The sequence below is a fragment of the Dama dama genome, chromosome X (genome assembly GCF_033118175.1).
Source record: "Dama dama isolate Ldn47 chromosome X, ASM3311817v1, whole genome shotgun sequence".
NCBI classification, from domain to species: domain Eukaryota; kingdom Metazoa; phylum Chordata; class Mammalia; order Artiodactyla; family Cervidae; genus Dama; species Dama dama.
Genome location: NC_083714.1, coordinates 58,178,051 through 58,200,190, shown reverse-complemented (window position 1 = coordinate 58,200,190; position 22,140 = coordinate 58,178,051). Strand labels below are relative to the sequence as shown.

The following is a 22,140-nucleotide window of genomic DNA, read 5'->3' as shown; positions in this document are numbered from 1 at the left end:
AACTGTACTACTGGACTATATACAGTACTGTAAAGTACACAACCACTAATGCCAAAGAAACTGAAGTTGAATGGTTTTATGAAGACCTACAACAACTTCTAAGAACTAACACCAAAAAATGATGTCCTTTTCATAATAGGGGACTGGAATGCAAAAGTAGGAAGTCAAGAGCTACCTGGAGTAACAGGCCAGTTTGGCCTTGGAGTACAAAATGAAGCAGGGCAAAGGCTAATAGAGTTTTGCCAAGAGAATGCACTGGTCATAGCAAACACCCTCTTTTAACAACACGAGATGACTCTACACATGGACTTCACCAGATGGTCAATACCGAAATCAGATTGATTATACTCTTTGCAGCCAAAGATGGAGAAGCTCTACACAGTCAGCCAAAACAGGACCAGAAGCTGACTGAGGCTCAGATCATTAGCACCTTACTGCAAAATTCTGGCTTAAATTGAAGAAAATAGGGAAAGCCACTAGGCCATTCAGGTATGATCTTAATCAAATCCCTTATGATTATACAGTGGAAGTGACAAATAGATTCAAGGGATTAGATCTGATAGACAGAGTGCCTGATGAACTATGGACGGAGGTTCATAACGTTGTATAGGAGGCAGTGATCAAAACCATCCCCAAGAAAAACAAATGCAAGAAGAAAAACTGGTTGTCTGAGGAGGCCTTATAAATAACAGGAAAAAAAAGAGAAGTGAAAAGCAAAGGAGAAAGGGAAAGATATACCCATCTGAATGCAGAGTTCCAACAAATAGCAAGGAGAGATAAGAAAGACTTCTTAAGTGACCAGTGCAAAGAAATAGAGGAAAACAACAGAATGGGAAAGACTAAAGATCTCTTTAAGAAACTTAGAAATACCAAAGGAACATTTCATGCAAAGATAGGCACAATAAAGGACAGAAATGGTATGGACCTAACAGAAGCAGAAGATATTAAGAAGAGATGGCAAGAATACACAAGAAGAACTATATCAAAAGAGTCTTAATGACCCAGACAACCATGATGGTATGGTCACTCATCAAGAGCCAGAAATCCTGGAATGTGAAGTCAAGGGGGCCTTAGAAAGTATTACTATGAACAAAGCTAGTGGAAGTGAGAGATTTCCAGCTGAACTATTTCAAATCCTAAAAGATGATGCTGTGAAAGTGCTGCACTCAATATGCCAGCAAATTTCGAAAACTCAGCAGTGGCCACAGGACTGGAAAAAGTCAGTTTTAATTCCAATCCCAAAGAAGGGCAATGCCAAACAATGTTCAAACTACTGCACAATTGTGCTCATTTCACATGTCAGCAAGGTAATGCTCAAAATCCTTCAAGTGAGGGTTCAACGGTACATGAACCTAGAACTTCCAGATATAAAAGATGAACATAGAAAAGACAGAGGAACCAGAGATCAAACTGCCAGTATCCGTTGGATCACAGGAAAAGCAAGAGAATTCCAGAAAAACATCTACTTCTGCTTCACTGACTATGCTAAAAACATCTGCTTCTGTTTTATTGACTACACCATTGCCTGTGTGGATCACAACAAACTGTGGAAAATTCTTAAAGAGATGGGAATCACAGACCACCATACCTGCCTCCTGAGAAACCTGTATGCAGGTCAAGAAGCAACAGTTAGAACTGGACATGGAACAACAGACTGATTCAAAACTGGGAAAGGAGTACATCAAGGCTGTATATTGTCACGCTGCTTATTTAACTTCTATGCAGACTACATCATGCGAAATGCCAGGCTGGATGAATCACAAGCTGGAATCAAGATTGCCAGGGGGAATATCAATAGCCTCAGGTATGTAGATGACACCACCCTCATGGCTGAAAGTGAAGAGGAACTAAAGAGCCTCTTGATGAAGGTAGAAGAGGAGAGTGAAAAAGCTGGCTTAAAAGTCAACATTCAAAAAACTAAGATCATGGCATCTGGTCCCATCACTTCATGGCAAGTAGATGCAGGGACAATGGAAACAGTGATTTTATTTTCTTGGGCTCCAAAATCACTGCAGATGGTGACTGCAGCCATGAAATTAAAAGATGCTTGCTTCTTGGAAGAAAACCATTGACAAACGTACACAACATATTAAAAAGCAGAGACATTACTTTGATGACAAAAGTCCATATAGTCAAAGCTATGGTTTTTCCGGTAGTCATGTACAGATGTGAGAGTTGGAACATAAAGAAGTCTGAGCATGGATGCTTTCGAACTATGGTGCTGAAGAAGACTCTTGAGAGCCCCTTGGACTGTAAGGAGGCCAAACCAGCTAATCCTAAAGGAAATTAACCTTGAGTATTCATTGGAAGGACTGATGCTGAAGCTCCAATACTTTGGCCACCTGATGCAAAGAGCAGAATCATTGGAAAAGACCCTGATGCTGGGAAAGAGTGAAGGCAGGAAGAGAAGGGGACGGCAGAGGATGAGATGGTTGGATGGCATCATTGACTCAGTGGACATGAGTTTTAGCAAACTCTGGGAGATAGTGAAGGACAAGGAAGCCTGGCCTGCCACAGTCCATGGGGTCACAAAGAGTCAGGCACAACTGTGCAACTGAACAAAAACAAAAACACAACCACTAGTAGAGGATGGACGCACATGACAATGTACACCAAATATGTGGCGTAACTGGACATGTGAACACACGTTCACATCTTTGAAAGTTTGCAACTTGAAGGTTTGTAGGTAGGGGACTTGCTGTATTTCTTAGCCCATGACAGGTCCCCTCCCATCACTACAGAAATCCCCCAATGTTGACAGCATTCTAAAAGGTTTCCTGGACTTCCCTGGTGGCACAGTGAATAAGTATCCACCTGCCCCTTCCAATGCAGGGGACATGGGTTTGATCCCTCGTCCAGGAAGATTCCACATACTGCAGAACAACTAAGCCTGTGTGCCACAACTACTGAGCCAGCACACTCTAGGGCCCATAAGCTGCAACTACTGAGCCTGTGTGCCACAAATCCTGAGGCCCACACACCTAGAGCCTGTGCTCCACAACAAGAGAAGCCACTGCAGTGAGAAGCCCATGCACCACAAGGAAAAGTATGTTTCACTCACCCCCAACTTGAGAAAGCCTTCACAAAGCAACAAAGATCCAGGACATTTTGTTGAAGGAATGAGTAAATAAATAAATTTTTAAAAGTCAGTCCCTTTTAAAAAATAAAATAAAATGGTTCCAGACAAACAAATGTGCACCTGGGAAATATGAAAGAGAACCTGTTTTTAAACTCCCAAACCTGTTATTCACCCTGCTTGCAAAAAACCATCAACAAACCTCAGTTCATGACTCTGGCTCCTCCTTAGCAGGAGCCTGTACTCAAGTCATTGGAATAAGAGAAAAAGATCCCAAATCTGCTTCATTGGGGTAAATAAGAGCACAGCTAAAATGAGTTACAGTTCCCATTTCCACCTGCTTCCCTCCAAAACACCACCATCTCCAAAGGTACAAATAGAACTCTGCCCTTTCAGTGTTCCCATCAAAAATAAAAAGTAGTTTTGTCTGTCCCTCAAGCATATACAATGTTAATACTTTAGCAATAGATTTTTTAAAGGGTGTACATACATTTTGAATTCATCATCTGTGTACCTTCTTCCTGTTCCTTGGCATCAGCAATCTACAATTACTGCCCAACCCTCAAGAAAGCAGGGAGAGTAAACCTTTGCAAACTTCTGGGGCCCTGGAGGTTAAGTCTCCACCCTTGAGGGCCAAGGTTATCCAGTTGTATCAATTAAAATGATACAAGGGTAAGTTTAAATGCAGATGTAAATATCTGGAGTACTCATTTTCCCCTTAGCTTTTCACTTTGTATTCAACTGCCTTTGTTGTTTTTATTCAGTGGCTAAGTCATGTCGACTCATTTGTGACCCCATGGACTGTAACCTGCCAGGCTCTTCTGTCCATGGAATTTTCCATGCAAGAATACTGGAGTTGGTTGCCATTTCCTTCTCCAGGGGATCTTCCTGACCCAGGTATCAAACCTGTGTCTCCTGAACTGGCAGGCAGATTCTCTACCACTGAGTGACCAAGGAAGCCCCATTCAACTGCCTACTTGATACAATAGATGTCTGGAAAACCCACAAACACCCCAAATTCACAACATCCACAATCGAATTCATCCTCTTTCCCCAAAACTTTGGTCCTTGTGATATTCCCCTCTGTAAGAGGTGTCATCTTCTGGCTCAAGCAAAAAACCCAGAAATCATCCTTAACACTTTCCTCTTAATCTCTATAGTTAGTCTATTACTTCTACTTCAAAAACAAACTTCAAAGCTAGTTTCTTCTCTCCACCTCCATCACCTGGTCCAAACCATCACCCTCTCTCACCTAAATGACTGCACATCTCATTGATCTGCCTGCCTCAAGAGATTCTCCATACATCCCGTGTGACTTTCAGAAAACACATATCAAATCACGTTACCACCCTATTTCAAATCCCCCAGTGAGAGACATACAGTGTTCGTAAGTTGAAAGATTCAACATAGTAAAGGGGCCAATTCTTCCCAATTTGATATAGAGGTTGAACGCAATTCCTAGCAAGGTCCCTGCAAAATTTTTACTTTAACCATATAATGTGTTAGTCGCTCAGTCGTGTCTGACTATTTGTGACCCCTGTAGCCTGCCAGGCTCCTCTGTCTATGAAATTTTCCAGGCAAGAATACTAGAGTGGGTAGTCATTTTCTTCTCCAGAGGATCTTCCTGACCCAGGGATCGAACCCATGTCTCCTGCATTGCAGGCAGATTCTTTACCATCTGAGCCACCAGAGAAGCCCCAAACAGAAAAGCTTGTTCTAAAATTTATATGGAAAGGCAAAGGAACTAGAATAGGTCAAACACTTTTTTAAAAGAATAAAGTGAGAGGAATCAATCCACTTGATTTTCAGACATAATTAGAACAATCAAGACTGTGTGGGAGACAAACACATATCAATAAATAAGAAAAGCAGAATAGAGATGCCAGAAATAGACGCACACAAGTATGTCCATGGGATTTCCCTGGTAGCTCAGACAGTAAAGAAACTCCCTGCGATGCAGGAGACACAGGCTTGATCCCTGAGTCGGGAAGATGCCCTGGAGTAGGAAATGACAATCCACTCCAGTATTCTTGCCTGGAGTATTCCATGGACAGAGAAGCCTGGTGGGCTACAGTCCATAGAGTCACAAAGAGTCAGACACAACTGAGCATAGCACAACAAATATACCCAACTGATTTTTGACAAGCATGCAAAATAACTCAAATGGTGATGGAACAATTGGATATTCATAGGCAGAAAGATAAACCTCAGCTTCAACCTCACATCTTATACAAAAATATACTCAAATGGATCACAGATTTAAAGGCATATCATAAAAGTGTAAAACTTTTAGGACAAAAACAGGAGAATGCCTTCAGAATCTGGGGCTAGGTAAAGAACTCTTAGACATAGCATGATCCCTAAAGGGGAAAACTGAACAATCAGATCTCATTGAAATTAAAAACTTTTAATGGATGAAGGTGGTAAAAAGGTATATACTTCCAGTTGTAAGATGAATAAATACTGGAAATATAATGTACAACATGATGGCTATACTTTACAGTGATGTATGGTAACCTTTAAAAATCATGAATCACTGTACTGTACTACACCTGTAACATATAATATTGTACATCAACTATACTTCAATTTTTTTAAAAAAAAAGAGTGCTGCATGATAAATTTGAAAGTTGCTAACAGATTAGATCCTACAAGTTCTCATTACCAGGAAAAATTTTTTGTAACTATATGAAGAAATGTGTGCTAATTAAACATATTGTGGTAATCATTTCATAATACATGTACATCAAGTCATTATGCAGTATAACTTAAATTTATACAGGGCTATATGTCTATTACATCAGATGGGGAAAGATATACCAATCTGAATGCAGAGTTCCAAAGAATAACAAGGAGAGATAAGAAAACCTTTCGAAGTAAACAATGCAAAGAAATAGAGGAAAACAATAGAATGGGAAAGACTAGAAATCTTTTCAAGAAAATTAGACACCAAGGGAACATTTCATGCAAAGATGGGCACAATAAAGGACAGAAACGGTATGGACCTAACAGAAGCAGAAGATATTAAGAAGAGGTGGCAAGAATACACAGAAGAACTATACAAAAAAGATCTTAATGACCAAGCTAACCACAATGGTGTGATCACTCACCTAATGCCAGACATCCTAGAGTGTGAAGTTAAGTGGGCCTTAGGAAGCATTACCACAAACAAAGCTAGTAGAGGTAGTGGAATCCCAGCTGAGCTATCTCAAATCCTAAAAGATGATGCTGTGAAAGTGCTGCACTCAGTATGCCAGTAAATTTGTAAAATTCAACAGTGGCCACAGGACGGGAAAAGGTCGGTTTTCATTTCAATCCCAAAGAAGGGCAATGCCAAAGAACATTCAAACTACTGCACAGTTGCACTCATCTCACACGCAAGCAAGGTGAAGCTCAAAATCCTTTAAGTTAGTCTACAACAGTACATGAACTGAGAACTTGCATATGTACAAGCTGGATTTAGAAAAGGCAGAGGAAACCAGAAATCAAATTGTCAATATCCATTAGATCACAGGAAAAGCAAGAGAATTCAAAAAAAATCCACTTCTGCTTCATTGACTATGCTAAAGCCTTTGATTATGTGGATCACAACAAACTGTGGAAAATTCTTAAAGAGATAGGAATCACAGACCACCATACCTGCCTCCTGAGAAACCTGTATGCAGGTCAAGAAGCAACAGTTAGAACTGGACATGGAACAACAGACTGATTCAAAACTGGGAAAGGAGTACATCAAGGCTGTATATTGTCACGCTGCTTATTTAACTTCTATGCAGACTACATCATGCGAAATGCCAGGCTGGATGAATCACAAGCTGGAATCAAGATTGCCAGGGGGAATATCAATAGCCTCAGGTATGTAGATGACACCACCCTCATGGCTGAAAGTGAAGAGGAACTAAAGAGCCTCTTGATGAAGGTAGAAGAGGAGAGTGAAAAAGCTGGCTTAAAAGTCAACATTCAAAAAACTAAGATCATGGCATCTGGTCCCATCACTTCATGGCAAGTAGATGCAGGGACAATGGAAACAGTGACAGATTTTATTTTCTTGGGCTCCAAAATCACTGCAGATGGTGACTGCAGCCATGAAATTAAAAGATGCTTACTCCTTGGAAGAAAACCATTGACAAATGTATTAAAAAGCAGAGACATCACTTTGCTGACAAAGGTGTGTATAGTCAAAGCTATGGTTTTTCCAGTAGTCATGTATGGACGTGAGAGTTGAACCATAAAGAAGGCTGGGTGCCAAAGAAATGATGCTTTTGAACTGTGGTGCTGGTGAAGACTCTTGATAGCTCCTTGGACAGCAACAAGATCAAACCAGTCAATCCTAAAGGAATTCAACCCGGAATATTCATTGGAAGGATGGACGCTGAAGCTGAAGCTCCAATACTTTGGCCACCTGATGTGAATAGCCAACTTATTGGAAAAGAGCCTGATGCTGGAAAAGATTGAAGGCAGGAGGAGAAAGGGACGAGAGAAGGTGAGATGGTTGGATGGCATCACCGACTCAATGGACATGAGTTTGAGCAAACTCCAGGAGATGGTGAAGGACAGGGAAGTCTGGCATGTGGCAGTCCAGGAGGTCACAGAGTCAGACATGACTGATCTACTGAACAACAAGTCATTATGCAGTATACCTTAAACTTATATAGGGCTATATGTCAATTACATCTCAATAAAACTGGAGAAAATAAATTTTAAAGAACTTTTACTCTTCTGAGACTTCCCTGGTGATCCACTGACTAAGACTCCATGCTCGCAGTGCAAGGGGGCTAGGTTCAATCCCTGGTCAGGGGACTAGATCTCACAGGCTGCAACTAAACTCAAAGATCCTATGTGCCACTACTAGGATTCAGCACAGCCAAATAAATACTTTTTAAAAAAAACTTTCAATCTCCCAAAGACCCTGCTGAGAGCATAGAAAGACAAGCTACAAACTAAGAAAATACTTGCAAATGACATAACTAGTAAAAAAAAATCTAGAATATATTGATATATAAGAAATCTCAAAACTCAACAGTAAAAAACAATACACCTAGAAAATATGCAAAAGGCATGCACAGACCTGCAGAATATATGTTAAATAAGCACATGAAAAGCTGTTCAATATCATCATCCATAAGAAAAAATACAAATTTTCTTAATGAGATATCCACAATGAGGTATCACTGCATACCTATCAGCATGACTAAGAAAAAAATGTTTGTGAGGATACAAAGACCCTCTATTAAAGATATTGGTAGGGATATAAACTTGTATAGCCACTCCAGAAAATTGTTTGGCAATTAAAAAAAAAATCTAAACATACAACTACCAGAAGACCCAGATATCGAATACTTGGGGATTTCTAGCAATGAAATGAAACTGATGCTAACACAAAAACCTGTACATGAATGTTTATAGCACATATATATGGAATTTAGAAAGATGGTAACAATGACCCTATACATGAGACAGCAAAAGAGACACAGATGTAAAGAACAGACTTTTGGACTCTGTGGGAGAAGGCGAGGGTGGGATGATTTGAAAGAATAATATACATTGAAACATGTATATTACCATATGTGAAATACATTGCCAGTCCAGGTTCAATACATGAGACAGGGCGCTCAGGGCCGGTGCACTGGGATGACCCTGAGGGATGATGGGATGGGGAGGGAGGTGGGAGAGGAGTTCAGGATGGGGGATACATGTATACCCATGGCTGACTCATGTGAATGTATGGCAAAAACCACTACAATATTGTAAAGTAAATAGCCTCCAATTAAAATAAATAAATTAACTTACAAAAAAAAAAACTCTCCAACCCCCCATTACTCTCAAGATGAAACCCAAACTCCTAAATACATATTTCAAAGCCCAAGTCTACCTCCATCTCTTACTAGCTGTGCAAACTTGAGCAGCTCAAACTCTTTCACCCTCAGTTTTCTCATTTATTATAAAGTGGAAATAATAATGCTATAAGGATAGGTAAACTAATGCTCATGAAAGCATTCTTTAAATTAGGAACTTCTAGACACACACAAAGAACTATTATCACATTTCAGTCCTGGCTCCCATGTCTCCCCTAGTTCATCTCCAGCCAAACTGAACTATTTGCTGGCCCATAAATATGCTCTTTCTGTGTCATCTTCATTTTGAGCTATCTGCCTAGATTCTCTCTCCAATCTCTGAACTCTACCCACTGAAATTCTTCCCACAAATAATTCATGCCCCATAATGTACTTGTTATAAAATAGGGGGGAAGAGGGGGGGAAAAAGCTTACCATTGGGGAAAATGATTAAGAAAACTGGTAATTCAGAATAGTGCTTGAAATCTATTCATTAATTCAATAAATATTTATTGACCATCCAAAACGTGTCAGGCAGTTTCCTTGACACTGAAATATAAAATTGTGCATGGTTGGCAATAAATATTGGTGGAATGACTGAATGAGAGAACAGATGAATGAATAATAAGCTATCATACTCTACAATTTAAAAACTTTAAAGTGCAAGAAATAATTATGACATAATGGTAGATAACTAAAATATCAGATTTTATTATTGTAATACAGAACTTGTAAAAAATACAGAAAAAAAAGAAAGTTGTCATTACCACATATGGATGATAGACAAGGTTATGGGTGAATTTATATGATTTGATATCATTTGTGGCTTCTTTATACTTTCCAAATTTATTACAGCATCAATCATTACTTTTGTAGTTTGAAGGAAAATGGTATTTAACTTTAAAAAGTAAAGAAAGAACTCCCAATCATAGTTCAAACTTCATCTCCAATTTCACATCTTCCATGTATTTACGGATTTGTACTGGGTGTGAACTCTCCCTCCTTTGAACTTCCATAAGATTGCTTTGCTCCTCTCTTGTGGCACATGCCTTGTTCTGCTTTATATTAAAATCTCATATATTTTCTTTCTCTCCAGGCCTTGCTTACTTCTGTGGCCCCTATATACATTATTTGACACTGAGTCAGAATACAGGACTTGAAATAGCTGAAAGCCAATGGTAATTACCAGACTGTATTTTTCTTTCACTATAAACTGAGGTCGCTCAGTGGTAAGGAATCCACCTGCCAATGCAGGAGACACAGTAGATGCAAGTTCAATCCCTGCCTCAGGAAGATCCCCTGGAGTAGGAAATGGCAGCCCACTCCAATATTCTTGCCTGGAAAATCCCATGGACAGAGGAGCCTGGATACAGTACATAGCATCACAAAGAGTCAGACACAACTGAGCATGGACACACACAAGGTAGACTGAAAAGTACTTTCCTAGATCATACAATAATACAAATTATCAGTCGTGTCTGACTCTTTGCGACCCCATGGACTGTAGCCTACCAGGCTCCTCTGTCCATGGGATTCTCCAGGCAAGAATACTGGAGTGGGTTGCCATTTCCTTCTCCAGGGGATCTTCGCAACCCAGGGATGGAACCCGGGTCTCCCGCATTACAGGCAGACGCTTTAACCTCTGAGCCACCATAGGAAGGATCAAAATGGTCATGAAAAGTTTCCCTCTGAAGGACCCCTATGCAGCAGTAGGGAACAGACCTTTAGAAGCTTGAGCCCAGGATGCCCTAGGTAGTGTAAAGATTCTTGCATTAATGCTTGTAGCCATTACCAGCAGTCATTCTACAAACTTTCTGGGAACACTGACCTAAGACATTTGGCAGAATTTTTAAGTTAATTTTTATTGGAGTGAAATTGGGTAGAATTTAAAGAAACATCATAGAATTTTATTCTTGACTCTTGGTTACAGCAAAAAAGGCCCAGCCTCTGGACTGGAATTTCATGTGCAAAAGACTCAGTTCCATAGAACAAACCTGAAGGGTATGTGGTGTTTCAAGACAGGATAGGAAACGCAAATATCAATCACTTTTACTGCCACATAAAATTGCAAGTAGTAACAGACATCTATCTCCAGACTGTCTTGCCTTCCCTCCGGTCCTCTATAAAGGCTAAGACTACATATGCAAATAGCCTCAGAGAGCTATCCTCTCACTTAGTCAGTATACAGACAGTCTTAAGAGTCTGAAGGAATTACAGAAAACTATGGTTCTCACAAAGGTAGTTATGAAAAATCTCCATATGCCCCTCATATCTATGCCTATTCCTTTTTTAAGAAGCCAAAGTTTTGGCGTTTGACATGAATAAATAATCTATGCATGATAATTAATAAAAACTGACATCACATCACTGGTGTTTTATCAGAAGCCACCCCACTCTTCCTGTCAGTCTTTTTTGTGGTGGATTATCAGGGATGCTCTATAGAAAATTTTGGTCAAGGACTGAAAATATTTCAAATGCCTAGCTAGAGTCCCCTGTAGGGAGAACTAAGAATCAGAAACCACACAGTGCTACGAATGGGCTCCTGTAGGCCTGGAACCAAAAATCCCTCCACCCCACCCTCACTGCTGGCCACAGCTGGGATAGGTGACCCCCACTTGCAGCAGAAATGTAATCTATGAGTACAAAATGTCCGTAACGGTACAGCTTTCTTGACTGCTAGAGTCCTTAAAACCCATCTAGATATTGCTTCAGTTTACAGACAGAATCAAGATTCCTGGTCTTCATTCAAGGATCGTTAGTTCCTTCACAAAGGGAGTGTTACCCAGCAGGACTCCTCACGGATAGAGTGGTTTAAGTAGAAATTTGGTTTTCAAGAGTGCATCCCTGTGTAAAGCCTACTGAGGCTGCATCAGTGAGTCTGCCTTCAGCAAGGAGATGGCAGGCAAGTGTGCCATCTTGGTGTGGTAGTGCCAAAGCCTCACCTAGGTTACCTCAAGCTGCTATATGGGGGTATCAGATCCATTTTATCCTGGCATTGAGCTCCTGATGGCTGGTGCCTGATGCCTACTAGTAAGAGAAATAAAATACTGATTCATGCTACAACATGGATGAACTCAACATTATGCTAAGTGAAAGACACAAGAGGCCAATATTATGATTCCATTTATATGAAATGTCCAGTGTAGGTAAATCTATAAAGACAGAAAGTAGATTCATGGTTGCCAAGGACTGGGGAAGGTGGAAATGGGGAGTGAGTGCTTAATGGGTACAAATTACCTTCTGGAGTGATGAAAATGTTCTGTAACTAGATAGTCATAATGATTGCACAGGATTATGAATGTACTAAATGCCACTGATTTGCACACTTTAAAACAGTTAATATAGCTAAATTTTACACGATGTCTATTCTACCACATAAGAAAAAAACATTCATCTTTTGGTTCCATTTCTAGAAATTCTATTTGTTTTTTTCTGATATGTATTTATTAATATATCTTCCTTGTCTTTTTTATATCCTCTCATTTATTTAAACATGTTTCTAAGTCGTTTGCATCTGATAGTAACTTTGGAGATCTAGGTATTTAGTTTATTATTTGTGCTGATAGTAGCTTTTTTTTAAAACTGTGTGTATATTTGGCTAGCTTTATCTGTGAGGGTCTTGTTAAAGTCTGAGAAATAGACTCCTCCAGAAAGGACCAGATTTGCTCCTGCCATCTGTCTGGATTTGCCACTAAAGATGAACTGGGCTATGCTGATAGTATTCATTTGAACTCCAAAACCACATGAGGGCAGGCTTGTGATTGCAAACATCAAAGGCCCCTAATAAGAAAGTGAAAAGAAAATTTACACTTTTGGGAAGTGGTAGAAAATATTTGCAAATCATAAACAGTCTAGCATTCAAATATATAAAGAGCTCTTCAACTCTACAACAAAAAGACAAACACCCAGTTAATAAACAGGCAAAACGCACAAATAGAAATTTCTCCAAGGAAGATATACCATGGCCAATAAGCACATGAAAATGTGCTCAACATCGTTAATCATTAGGAAAATGTAAATCAAAACCATAAGTGATACCACTTCACACCCACTAGGATGGCTGTAATTTTTAAAAACCCTAAAAATAAAAAAGGTTGGCGAGGATATGGATAAATTGGAACCCTACCTTGCTGGTAGGAATGTAAAATAGTGCAGCTGCTGTGGAAAACAGTTTGGTGTTCCCTCAAAAAATTAAATATATGACCCAGTAACTCCAGTCCTAAATTTATGCCCCCCCAAAATTGAAAACAGATATTCCAACAAAACTTGTACACGACTGCTCATAACAAAGCAGTGCTATTCACAATTACCAGAAGGTGGAAACAACTCAAATGTCCACCAGATGCAAATGCATAAAGAAAATGTGGCCTATCTATACAATAGAATACAGTTCAATCATAAAATTTGAGGTACTGATACATGGCACAACAGAGATAACTTCAGGTGAAAAAAGTCAGGCACAAATGTTCACAAATTGTATGACTGCATTTGAGTGAAATACACAGAATAGGGAAATCCATAGAAATAGAAAGTACATTAGTGTTTAACAGGGGCTCCAGGGAGGGGGACTGGGAAATGACTGCTAATGGGTATGGAATCTCTTTATGGGATGATGAAAATGTTTTTGAATTTGATAATAGTAATGGTTACACAACACAGTGAATATACTATGACTGAAGTGACCGGTATATTGAGTTGTTGTTGTTGTTTTTTAAATCATAACAGAGAACATTGAGCCTGTTCTCTCTACAAAGCATCATTCTAAGAGGGTTCAAATTTCAAATCTAAGATCCAACACTTACTAGCTGGGTACCTTTAGACAAGTTACTTCATCTCTCTGTGACTCAATAACATCATTGGTAAAATAAGAGTAATAGATTATGTCTACTTCCATAGGGCTGTTAGGAGGATTAAATATGCTAATACATAGAAAGCACTTTAAACAGTGCTTGAAAGTGAAAGTGTTAGATACTCAGTCGGTCAGACTCTTTGTGACCCCATGGACTGTAGCCTGCCCATGGGATTCTCCAGGCAAGAAGAATACTGGAGTGGGTTGCCATTTCCTTCTCCAGGGACCAAACCAGGATCTCTTGCATTGTAGGTGGATTCTTTACCATCTGAGCCACCAGGGAAGACCTTAAACAGTGCTTGGCACATAGTAAAAATTAGCGAAGTGTTAGATACAGGCATACCTCATTTTATTGTGCTTCACATTATAGTGCTTTGCAGATATTACATTTTTTAATAAATTGAACCTGTGTTATCAGATGATGGTTAGCATTTTTTGCAATAAAGTATTTTTCAATTAAGGTATATACATGTTTTGGATATAATGTTATTGCACACTTAGACTACAGCAGAGTGTCAGCATATCTTTTATATGCACTGGGAAACAAAAAAAAATCATGTGATGTTAGTTGCTTTGTTGCAATGGTCCAAAACTGAACTCACAGTATCTCCCACATATGCCTATACTATGATCATTTCAATGAATTCTCACAACAATCCCATGAAGTAGGAATTATTAGTTATTCACATTTTACAGATGAGAAAACTAAGGCACAAAGAGAATAAACAATTCATCAGGTGAGCCAGCTAGCAAGTGTCAAGCAAAGCAACCAGCAGGATTCAGACACCAGCAGTCTGTCAGGGTCTCTGCTCTCAACTATTGCTATGCTCTGCCTCACATAAATCAGTTGTATCAAGCCCTGGAATTCATAGCTAAGATGAGATTCAATTAGGTATTTACAGTTTTCAAAAAGTGAATCATGCACTTCTGCTTCTGGTGTCACAGATTCCATCCCTGGTTGGGGAAGTAAGATCCCAGGTGCAGGATGGCAGGAGCCACACACAAAAAAATGTGAATCAAATTTAAGTAAACATGTTAAGTAAATACTACCATGGTTGGTATCCAGGCATGGCAAAACTTTCAAGAGCACATAAATGACTGAAGTTTAGAAAACACTGGAGTAAATCATGGAAATCTAAACTATGATAGAACATATCTGGGCTGTTACCCACACATACTAGGTAGGCTACTGCACACCATGATTAAAACTGGTATCTCTTGTGTAATAACTCATCTCAGGCTGTAAATGTTCACCAGGTATCTAGCCAAAAGAGAGGGAAGCTGCAGAACTCAGCAAAAGCCAGCCTGAGGAGAAAGCATCTTGATTAAAGTTAGAGAAAGGTTGTGGGTGGTGCCACCCCTTGACATCTGAAAGTGAATTGGTCAACCAGCCATTTATTAGATAGTTTCCTACCCATCACCCGCTGGGGACATGAGGAACAGTGGTCATAGTACCCAAAAACATTTTCATTTCTTTTGAAATTAAAAGAAAAAATTAATATGATCAAGACTAAATTATATTCATCTTTATATCAACAGCTGTAAAATATAATTTTTAAAAATTTATGGAGGAAGGAACCCAAGAAGGCAAAAATGCCTAAGGCCCACAAAAGTCCTAATGTGGCCCTGACACTGGAGTGGATCTCATGACCCCCTCCTCCTGTCTGGTCTTCAAAAAACCACTTCAGCAGCCAATATATGTAGTACCCTGATCCTGTTAGCACCCCCCTCTGTGTTGAGCAAAAGTGAAGAGACCACGTATGGGAAATCCAGCACTCCTGGATCACTGGTTTAAGGAGACTCAGCAGGGGCTGCTAGTTGCAAGGGCAAGAGGCTTGAACCAGAGCAGGAGGAGGTAGAGACCCCTGGCACTCAAGATTTTTAAAGACTGCCCAATAGCCTGCTCCTGAAAAATACTTTTCACCCTCCTCCACCCCTCCTGGAATCGCACCATTATTTACTCCTTTGAAATAAGACAGCAAGAACATGTTGAAAAGTACACAAACTCACTCGAAAGCCTGCGGTCAAGTTGCCGGGCTTCCCTGGAGCTCAGTTTTCTTTGTAAAAAAAAAAAAAGAAAAAAGAAAAAAAAAAGGAGATAATAATGGTGGTTGTAAAAAAAAAAAAAGTAAAAGTATGCACAGTGTCGAGCATGGGACTCGTTTTTTAAAGAAGTGATTTTTTTTTTTTTCCACGCTAAGCGGCTTGTGGGAATCTTCCTGATCTTACTTCCCCGACCAGGGGTGGAACCTGTGCCCGCTACAGTGGCAGCATGGAGTCCACCACTGGACGGACGGCCAGGGAAGTCCCAAAGAAGTGATTCTTATAATATGAAGGATGTTAAAACGTCCTGGGACACCTGCAAACACTTCTTGGCCAAAGAACCAGAGAATTCATTCGTGGCTTGGCCCCTTTTAATTTATTTGACACATCCGTAGGGAAAACAGTTCAGTAGTATAATTCCAGGTAAAGGGAGGGAGAGAAGAGGTGGGGAAATGGTAGTGGGGAATGCCTGCACTTCTGCCAGGTATACAGTACCGCCCCAGAATTAGGCGCACTTTAGGCGCCCGCCCGCAAAGCGGGGTTCCTTAAGATGCGCAGCAACCTAGCACAGCAAATGTTGCCTGCGCCAGGAGCTGATGGAAGGGGCCCGTGCAGCACAGGCATTCTTGGATGCACTAAGCACTTGGCGGGTTTTTACACTTGCACTCTGACGTGGGTTCACTACTAAAAATCTGAAGTCACTGGAGCTTTCATAAGAGGCGCGTGGGACATCTTGCAGCTTGCATCTGAGCACCCGGACTGCGTTGCAAACCCAAACAGCAAACTCCAGCTCCCGAAATGCACGGTGGGATCTGATTTCAGAAACCCCGTGCAAAACAAACAAAAAACAACCAGGCAAACAGCCTCCAAGCTTATCATTTCGTCTTAACCACTAGCCAGATTCTTGGACTTTTTGCGCGCGAATGGAGCGGAATCATATAGTCCCATCCATTCCACCAACTTCTGCTCAGAGCCCAATGCAAGAATAACTTCACCCTACTTTGCTTGGTTTGCTGAGGGTTCCGCGTCGTCCCTACCCCTACCACTCCACCTTTTCGTCTGGGAAAACAAATCTCGCAGCACTGGTGAATTGCGCGAGGGTTCGGCGGACGAATATTGCCGAAACACTTCTCCACGAGCTCCAGGAGCCGAAGTTTTATTCACCCCACCCCCGACCCCAAATGGCTTTCGCAATCCAGCACAGCCCCTTCCTCCAACCAGACATTTCGTCCAAGTTGGAAGCAGTCGATTAAACTACAAATTGGAGTCACGGTTCCCCGAACAAGAGTATCCACTACCAGCACCACTCTCACAGGCACTCGCCCTATTTTACTTCCACGCCCTGGCCCCAACCGCAGACCCACGGGCCCCACCTACCCCCACCAGAGGCAACGTGAAAACTACTAGGGGGCGTCTATCCGACTCCAGCGGGTGCACTTTGAACTTGCGGAAGGCAACAAACCTCTATATAAGGCGCGCAGCCCCAGTATCTGCGCCAGAAGAGGTTCCGGCGCCAGAAGAGCACCGCTGGAGACCTCTGGTCCCAACTCGAGCCCAGATCCTCGGATCGTCACACCCCCAGCGCAGAGTCCGCAGAAGCGCAGGCTTTCATCGACAGCATGGACAGCAGCCACTTTGACATAGGATTCCACAACTTGGGAATCGACGAGGACGGAGAACTGCATGGTTAGTGCCTAGACGGTGATGGCAGGTGCTTCGGCAAATCCCAGAAAAGGAACTTTCCCTGGGAAGGGCAGGTGGACGGGACACTGCACAGCAGCTCCTCCTCCAACACGGCGCCGGCCCCCTCCAGCCCGCGCACCGTGGGCTCCAGGCCCCCCCTGCCCCAGTCTCTCCCTTTTGCTTTCCTCTCTTCCCAGATGTGGAGCCTACCCTGATCTCGGAGGTTTTAATTGGAGTGGAAGATGAAACTCGGTCCTCACCTGAGCCCGGAGAAGCAGCTGCAGCCGCAGCCGCAAACTACTTCGGCGAGGCGGACTCCGACCTCCTGGACGACGAAAACGGCGAGGGAGATGAAAACGGTGAGGGCGACGGCGGCGATTTTGAGCCCCCGCTGCAGCAGGAGGAGCCGGCCCCCCTGGCCATTCAGGGGCCCCAGATTGCGGCGAGAAAGCCGCGCCGCTGCCGTACTGTTTTCACCCCGTTGCAGCTGCTGGAGCTGGAGCGAGTTTTCCGCCACATTCAATACCCCGACGTGTTTGCACGGTAAGTGGCTGGCTCCGGAGACGCCCAGTTCTTCACTGGCCCGCGCGCCTTCCAGGACGCCTTAGGTTCTTTCCCAGGACCCTCCCCCTTCCTCTCCCGGGCCAAAAGCCACTTTGGAGGCTCGAGGTCGCCGGGTCTGCCCTAGTTTGCGGGGGTTGGGGCAAAGCCTTCAGAGCATGCAGGGGTGCAAGAGAGGGTGGGACTAGGGTGGAGCAAGTAAAGCAGGGCGTATTAATACTGATTTAATTTAAAATCTTGGTAATTTGCTCATCGTGGGGTTTTGCATGCATTTTTATATTTTAAATATTGCAGTAAAACTTTATCGTGGTTACTCCGCTTTTTCCACGCCTTTTAAATTTTGTGCATGAGGAGAGCGCCTCCTAGCCCTCACCCTGGTCTCTTGGCCCTGCCACGTGGAGCGCTGTTTCTAGGCGGCAGAGTTTTGACCGTTAAAAAGCCCGGGCCGGAGCCCCCTAGAGTACGAAGTGGTTGTAGCTCAGTCGTGTTGGACTCTTAGCAACCCCGTGGGGTGTAGCCCGCCAGGCTCCTCTGTTAGTGGATTCTCCAGGCAAGAATACTGGAGTGGGTTACCATTTCCTTCTCCATAGAGTACGAAGGGGAAGCTCTATTCTGTCCTGATAGGAATGGGGCATCAGGACGAATCGGTGTGAGGTTTATGGGCGCCCTTTCTGGTTCCATTGTATACAGCCTTTGCCCTTGATTGCTTGGCTGATATGGCTTGAAGTTTCTCCATGAGAGTTCACTGCTCCTTTTTACAATAATCAGAAATACTTGGGTTTAAAACGCCGCTTTTTTGCGGGGGATGGGGGGGTGGGGTGTGATTTTAGTTATTTTTATGGAGGGGTCTCCGTAAAAGTGAAAAGGTTTTCAAGTTGGTTCTCTGCTGTTGCACAAATGGAAAAATTAATTGAGTCATATTGAAGTAACAGTCACACTACCAGAAATTTTAATATGTATTCCCTTCTTATATTTTAATTAATGGGTGAGTTGTCCACAGGAAGACCCTCCCTAAGTAAACCATAAACCGTATTACAGAAAATTGTAATTTACAGAAATGTAAATATATATTTATCTACAATTCCAAATACTGAATTTGCACTTTTCCCCCTGTCAGAGAGGAGATTGCAAGACGTCTGAATTTGGCTGAAAGAAGAGTGCAGGTTAGTAAATCTTAAGATTGGCTGGGCAGCCATTCTAAAACATGCATTAGGTTTTGTCCTGAAAACTCAATTTGGTGTGCTTTGTTGTCTTTTCCATACACACACACGGGGAAAAAAGCAGAACACAGACCTCTCTCCTCTCTATACACACACACACACACACACACACACACACACACACACACAGAGGTTTTTTTCCAGTAAATAAAGTATTTATTTGATGTGCTTTGTTGTCTTTTCCATACACACACATGGGGAAAAAAGCAGAACACAGACCTCTCTCCTCTCTACACACACACACACACACACACACACACACACACACAGGTTTTTTTCCAGTAAATAAAGTTCATCTTCTAACACTGGCATCCTTTAGGGAGGCTGTTAGTATTCCCTAAAAGAATATTTCTATGTGACTCTACTGGGGTTCAGTCTCACCTGGGAAGCATTCACTTTAATACTCTGAAAGCTAGGTTATAAGAAAGATCAACTGTACTCAGTTATTTAAAATACTTAAAACCCGGGCATAAGGTCTTAGCTAAAGGAGTGAACTTATAAATATTTAGACATTGGTGTGAGGGACTAATTCAAACTCATGCTCTAGGGCAAAACAACTGAGCCATCTGATATATATGTATGTTGTTGTTTTGCCCTAGAGCATGAGTGTAAGTTCAGGGCTTCCCTGGTGGTTCAGCCGTAAAGAACCCACCTGTCAATGCAGGATAGTTGGGTTTGATCCCTGGATTGGGAAGATCCCCTGGAAAAGGAAATGGCAACCCACTCCAGTATTCTTGCCAGGAAAATCCCATGGACAGAGGAGCTTGGTGGGCTATAGTCCATGGAATCACAAAAGAGTCAGATATGACTTAGCCACTAAACAACAACATATGTGAGCACAGTGATGGAAATACACTGTGCATCTGTCAGTGGTGTGCAGAAAAGCAAACCACCAGATGCTGGCATCCTAATGCCACAGGCTGGACCAACAGTCAGGCCTGGTCTCAAAACAAATCTCAGACAGACAAGGTAAACCCAGAGGAAAAGTTTGCTGAATTGTTTTTCCCCATCCTTTGGTTTACATAGTCCTCTCAATGGATTTCTGAAGGGAACATGAGCCAGAAAACACAAGTAAGGAAAAATACAATGTTCTTGTGTATTTCCAAACACTGCAGCATGATTTCCCCCAAGAAACTTAATAGATGCTTCCCCTACCCATCTTATGCAAGTATGACAGATCTGTTTTATGAAACCAGTATTGGGAATATGGACCTAATATTGGCCAATACTAAAATTTGCTATCCATGGGCTTTTGGCTATGTTTAGGGAGATTAGACCCCAGGTACATTTGAATCCCCTCCAGAATGAGCTTTATTACAGTGGCCTTCTTCAGACTATATTTGCATGTAGTAGAAGGACACCTAATCCAAAAATGGGAGAGAGAAAAGACAGCTTAAAACTTACAGTTTGGGAAGGTCCAAAATAATTAAATACAAGGTAAACCCCATCACCTGCTATGCTAAGAGGAAAGTAAAGTCTAATTGATAGCTTGTTTGTTTGTTAATGGTTGGTAAGCATTTAGAGAGGAGCCTCTTTTGTGACCCTTGTCCCCACAGGACTGGACATGATTGGACCTTCCTGCCTTAGGAATGAGTGATGGGATTGGGGTCTCCTGGTTAAGGAGTAGAGCTGGCAGGACCCTGGGTACCCTAACACTCTGGGTAAACAGTGGCTTTTGTCTGACATCCTGAAACTGAAGCTAGAACCAAATAAGCTGCCCTTGTCCTGAGCCCAGGAAGGTTTGGAGGGTAGGGCAGAATGGAGCAGGCAAAATTAACAGTGATGACAACAGGGTACTCAGTATCTTATCTGGGGAAAAGGATTTAGGGATTAGTGAATTTGGGTTTAGTTAAGCTAAACTTTCCTTAACACTAACAGCTAAAATATCGAGGCAGTGTCCAGGACTTCAGCAACTCTGGTGTCCCAGCAAGACAAGCCACAAAGTCCCTGGGCCTCTCATGATCGAGTCTCCATTGACATAGCATCTGCTCCCAGGCATGGACATTAACAGCAGGGACCCGGTGCAATTCATCAATTAGGCCTGCATCCAAGACTTGGAAAAAACTCATTAAGGAATGTTAAAAATGAGAGACAATTCAATGTGCCAAAATCTGGGCTAGGCTTGGTTCACTAAGGATTAACTGAGGGAGGTGAGCTGTTTACTTTCCAAAGAGAGTTTAACAATAAGGAAATAGTTTCTCCTGTGGCAATGTAAAATCTCAATGGCAGATTTGCATGGTGGGTGTTTTCTAGTATGACATTAACTGTTCAGTATACTAAAGCCATCTCTTTTTTTCCCTCTGATTGAAGGTTTGGTTTCAAAACCGAAGGGCCAAATGGAGAAGATACCAGAGGGCATTGATGTTTAGAAATCTGCACCCTGTTGCCTTGGGCCACCCTGTGGGGGTAGTCTTTAATGGGCCTTATCACGTAGTCCCTGTTATGGAGCCTGCATGGAGATGCATTCCTGCAGTGCCACGTCCAGGTCTGCCCCCTGGGGTACCCCCACCACCTGTGCTACCCGCACCTCTGCCACCCAGGCCATGGGAGATGCCTTTGCCACCCCCGGTACCTATGCCTCACTTTGCTCTGGCCCCTATAGGTGTGGTATGGGCCCCTGTCATCAATGGTCATTTTATAGGCCCCATTTTCTGAATATGTTTTTCAGACAGTTTTCCACAGCGTGTTTCTGCTAGATATACATTGTGCAGAGCAAATAAAAAACCTGTTAAATGAAATGAGTGAAAGTACAAAATGAGTGTCAGTTGTTTCGGGAGGGCACATTGTGTTTTCAATAAAGAGACAAAATAGAAATACATTGATTGTGAGTATCAAATGGGCTGAGTGGGTGTGTGAATGGGAATTGCTAAGGCA

General features: G+C 42.0%; 1 protein-coding gene across 1 annotated transcript; it reads left to right on the top strand.

The window, feature by feature from the left end:
• The first annotated feature begins 17,421 nt into the window (after positions 1 to 17,421).
• On the top strand, positions 17,422 to 21,921 carry ESX1 (ESX homeobox 1). The gene is made up of 4 exons (XM_061136443.1): positions 17,422 to 17,488; positions 17,683 to 18,028; positions 19,164 to 19,209; positions 21,577 to 21,921. The coding sequence occupies exons 1-4, from the start codon at positions 17,422 to 17,424 to the stop codon at positions 21,919 to 21,921; spliced, it is 804 nt and encodes a 267-aa protein (XP_060992426.1).
• The last annotated feature ends 219 nt before the right edge of the window (positions 21,922 to 22,140 follow it).

What these genes read in the sequence shown, in the direction of transcription:
- ESX1 (XM_061136443.1), top strand. Translation starts at nt 17,422, where the DNA reads ATGGACAGCAGCCACTTTGACATAGGATTCCACAACTTGGGAATCGAC. An exon ending in TACCCCGACGTGTTTGCACG is followed by an intron (nt 18,029 to 19,163) that starts GTAAGTGGCTGG and finishes TCCCCCTGTCAG; the next exon opens with AGAGGAGATTGCAAGACGTC. An exon ending in TGGCTGAAAGAAGAGTGCAG is followed by an intron (nt 19,210 to 21,576) that starts GTTAGTAAATCT and finishes CTCTGATTGAAG; the next exon opens with GTTTGGTTTCAAAACCGAAG.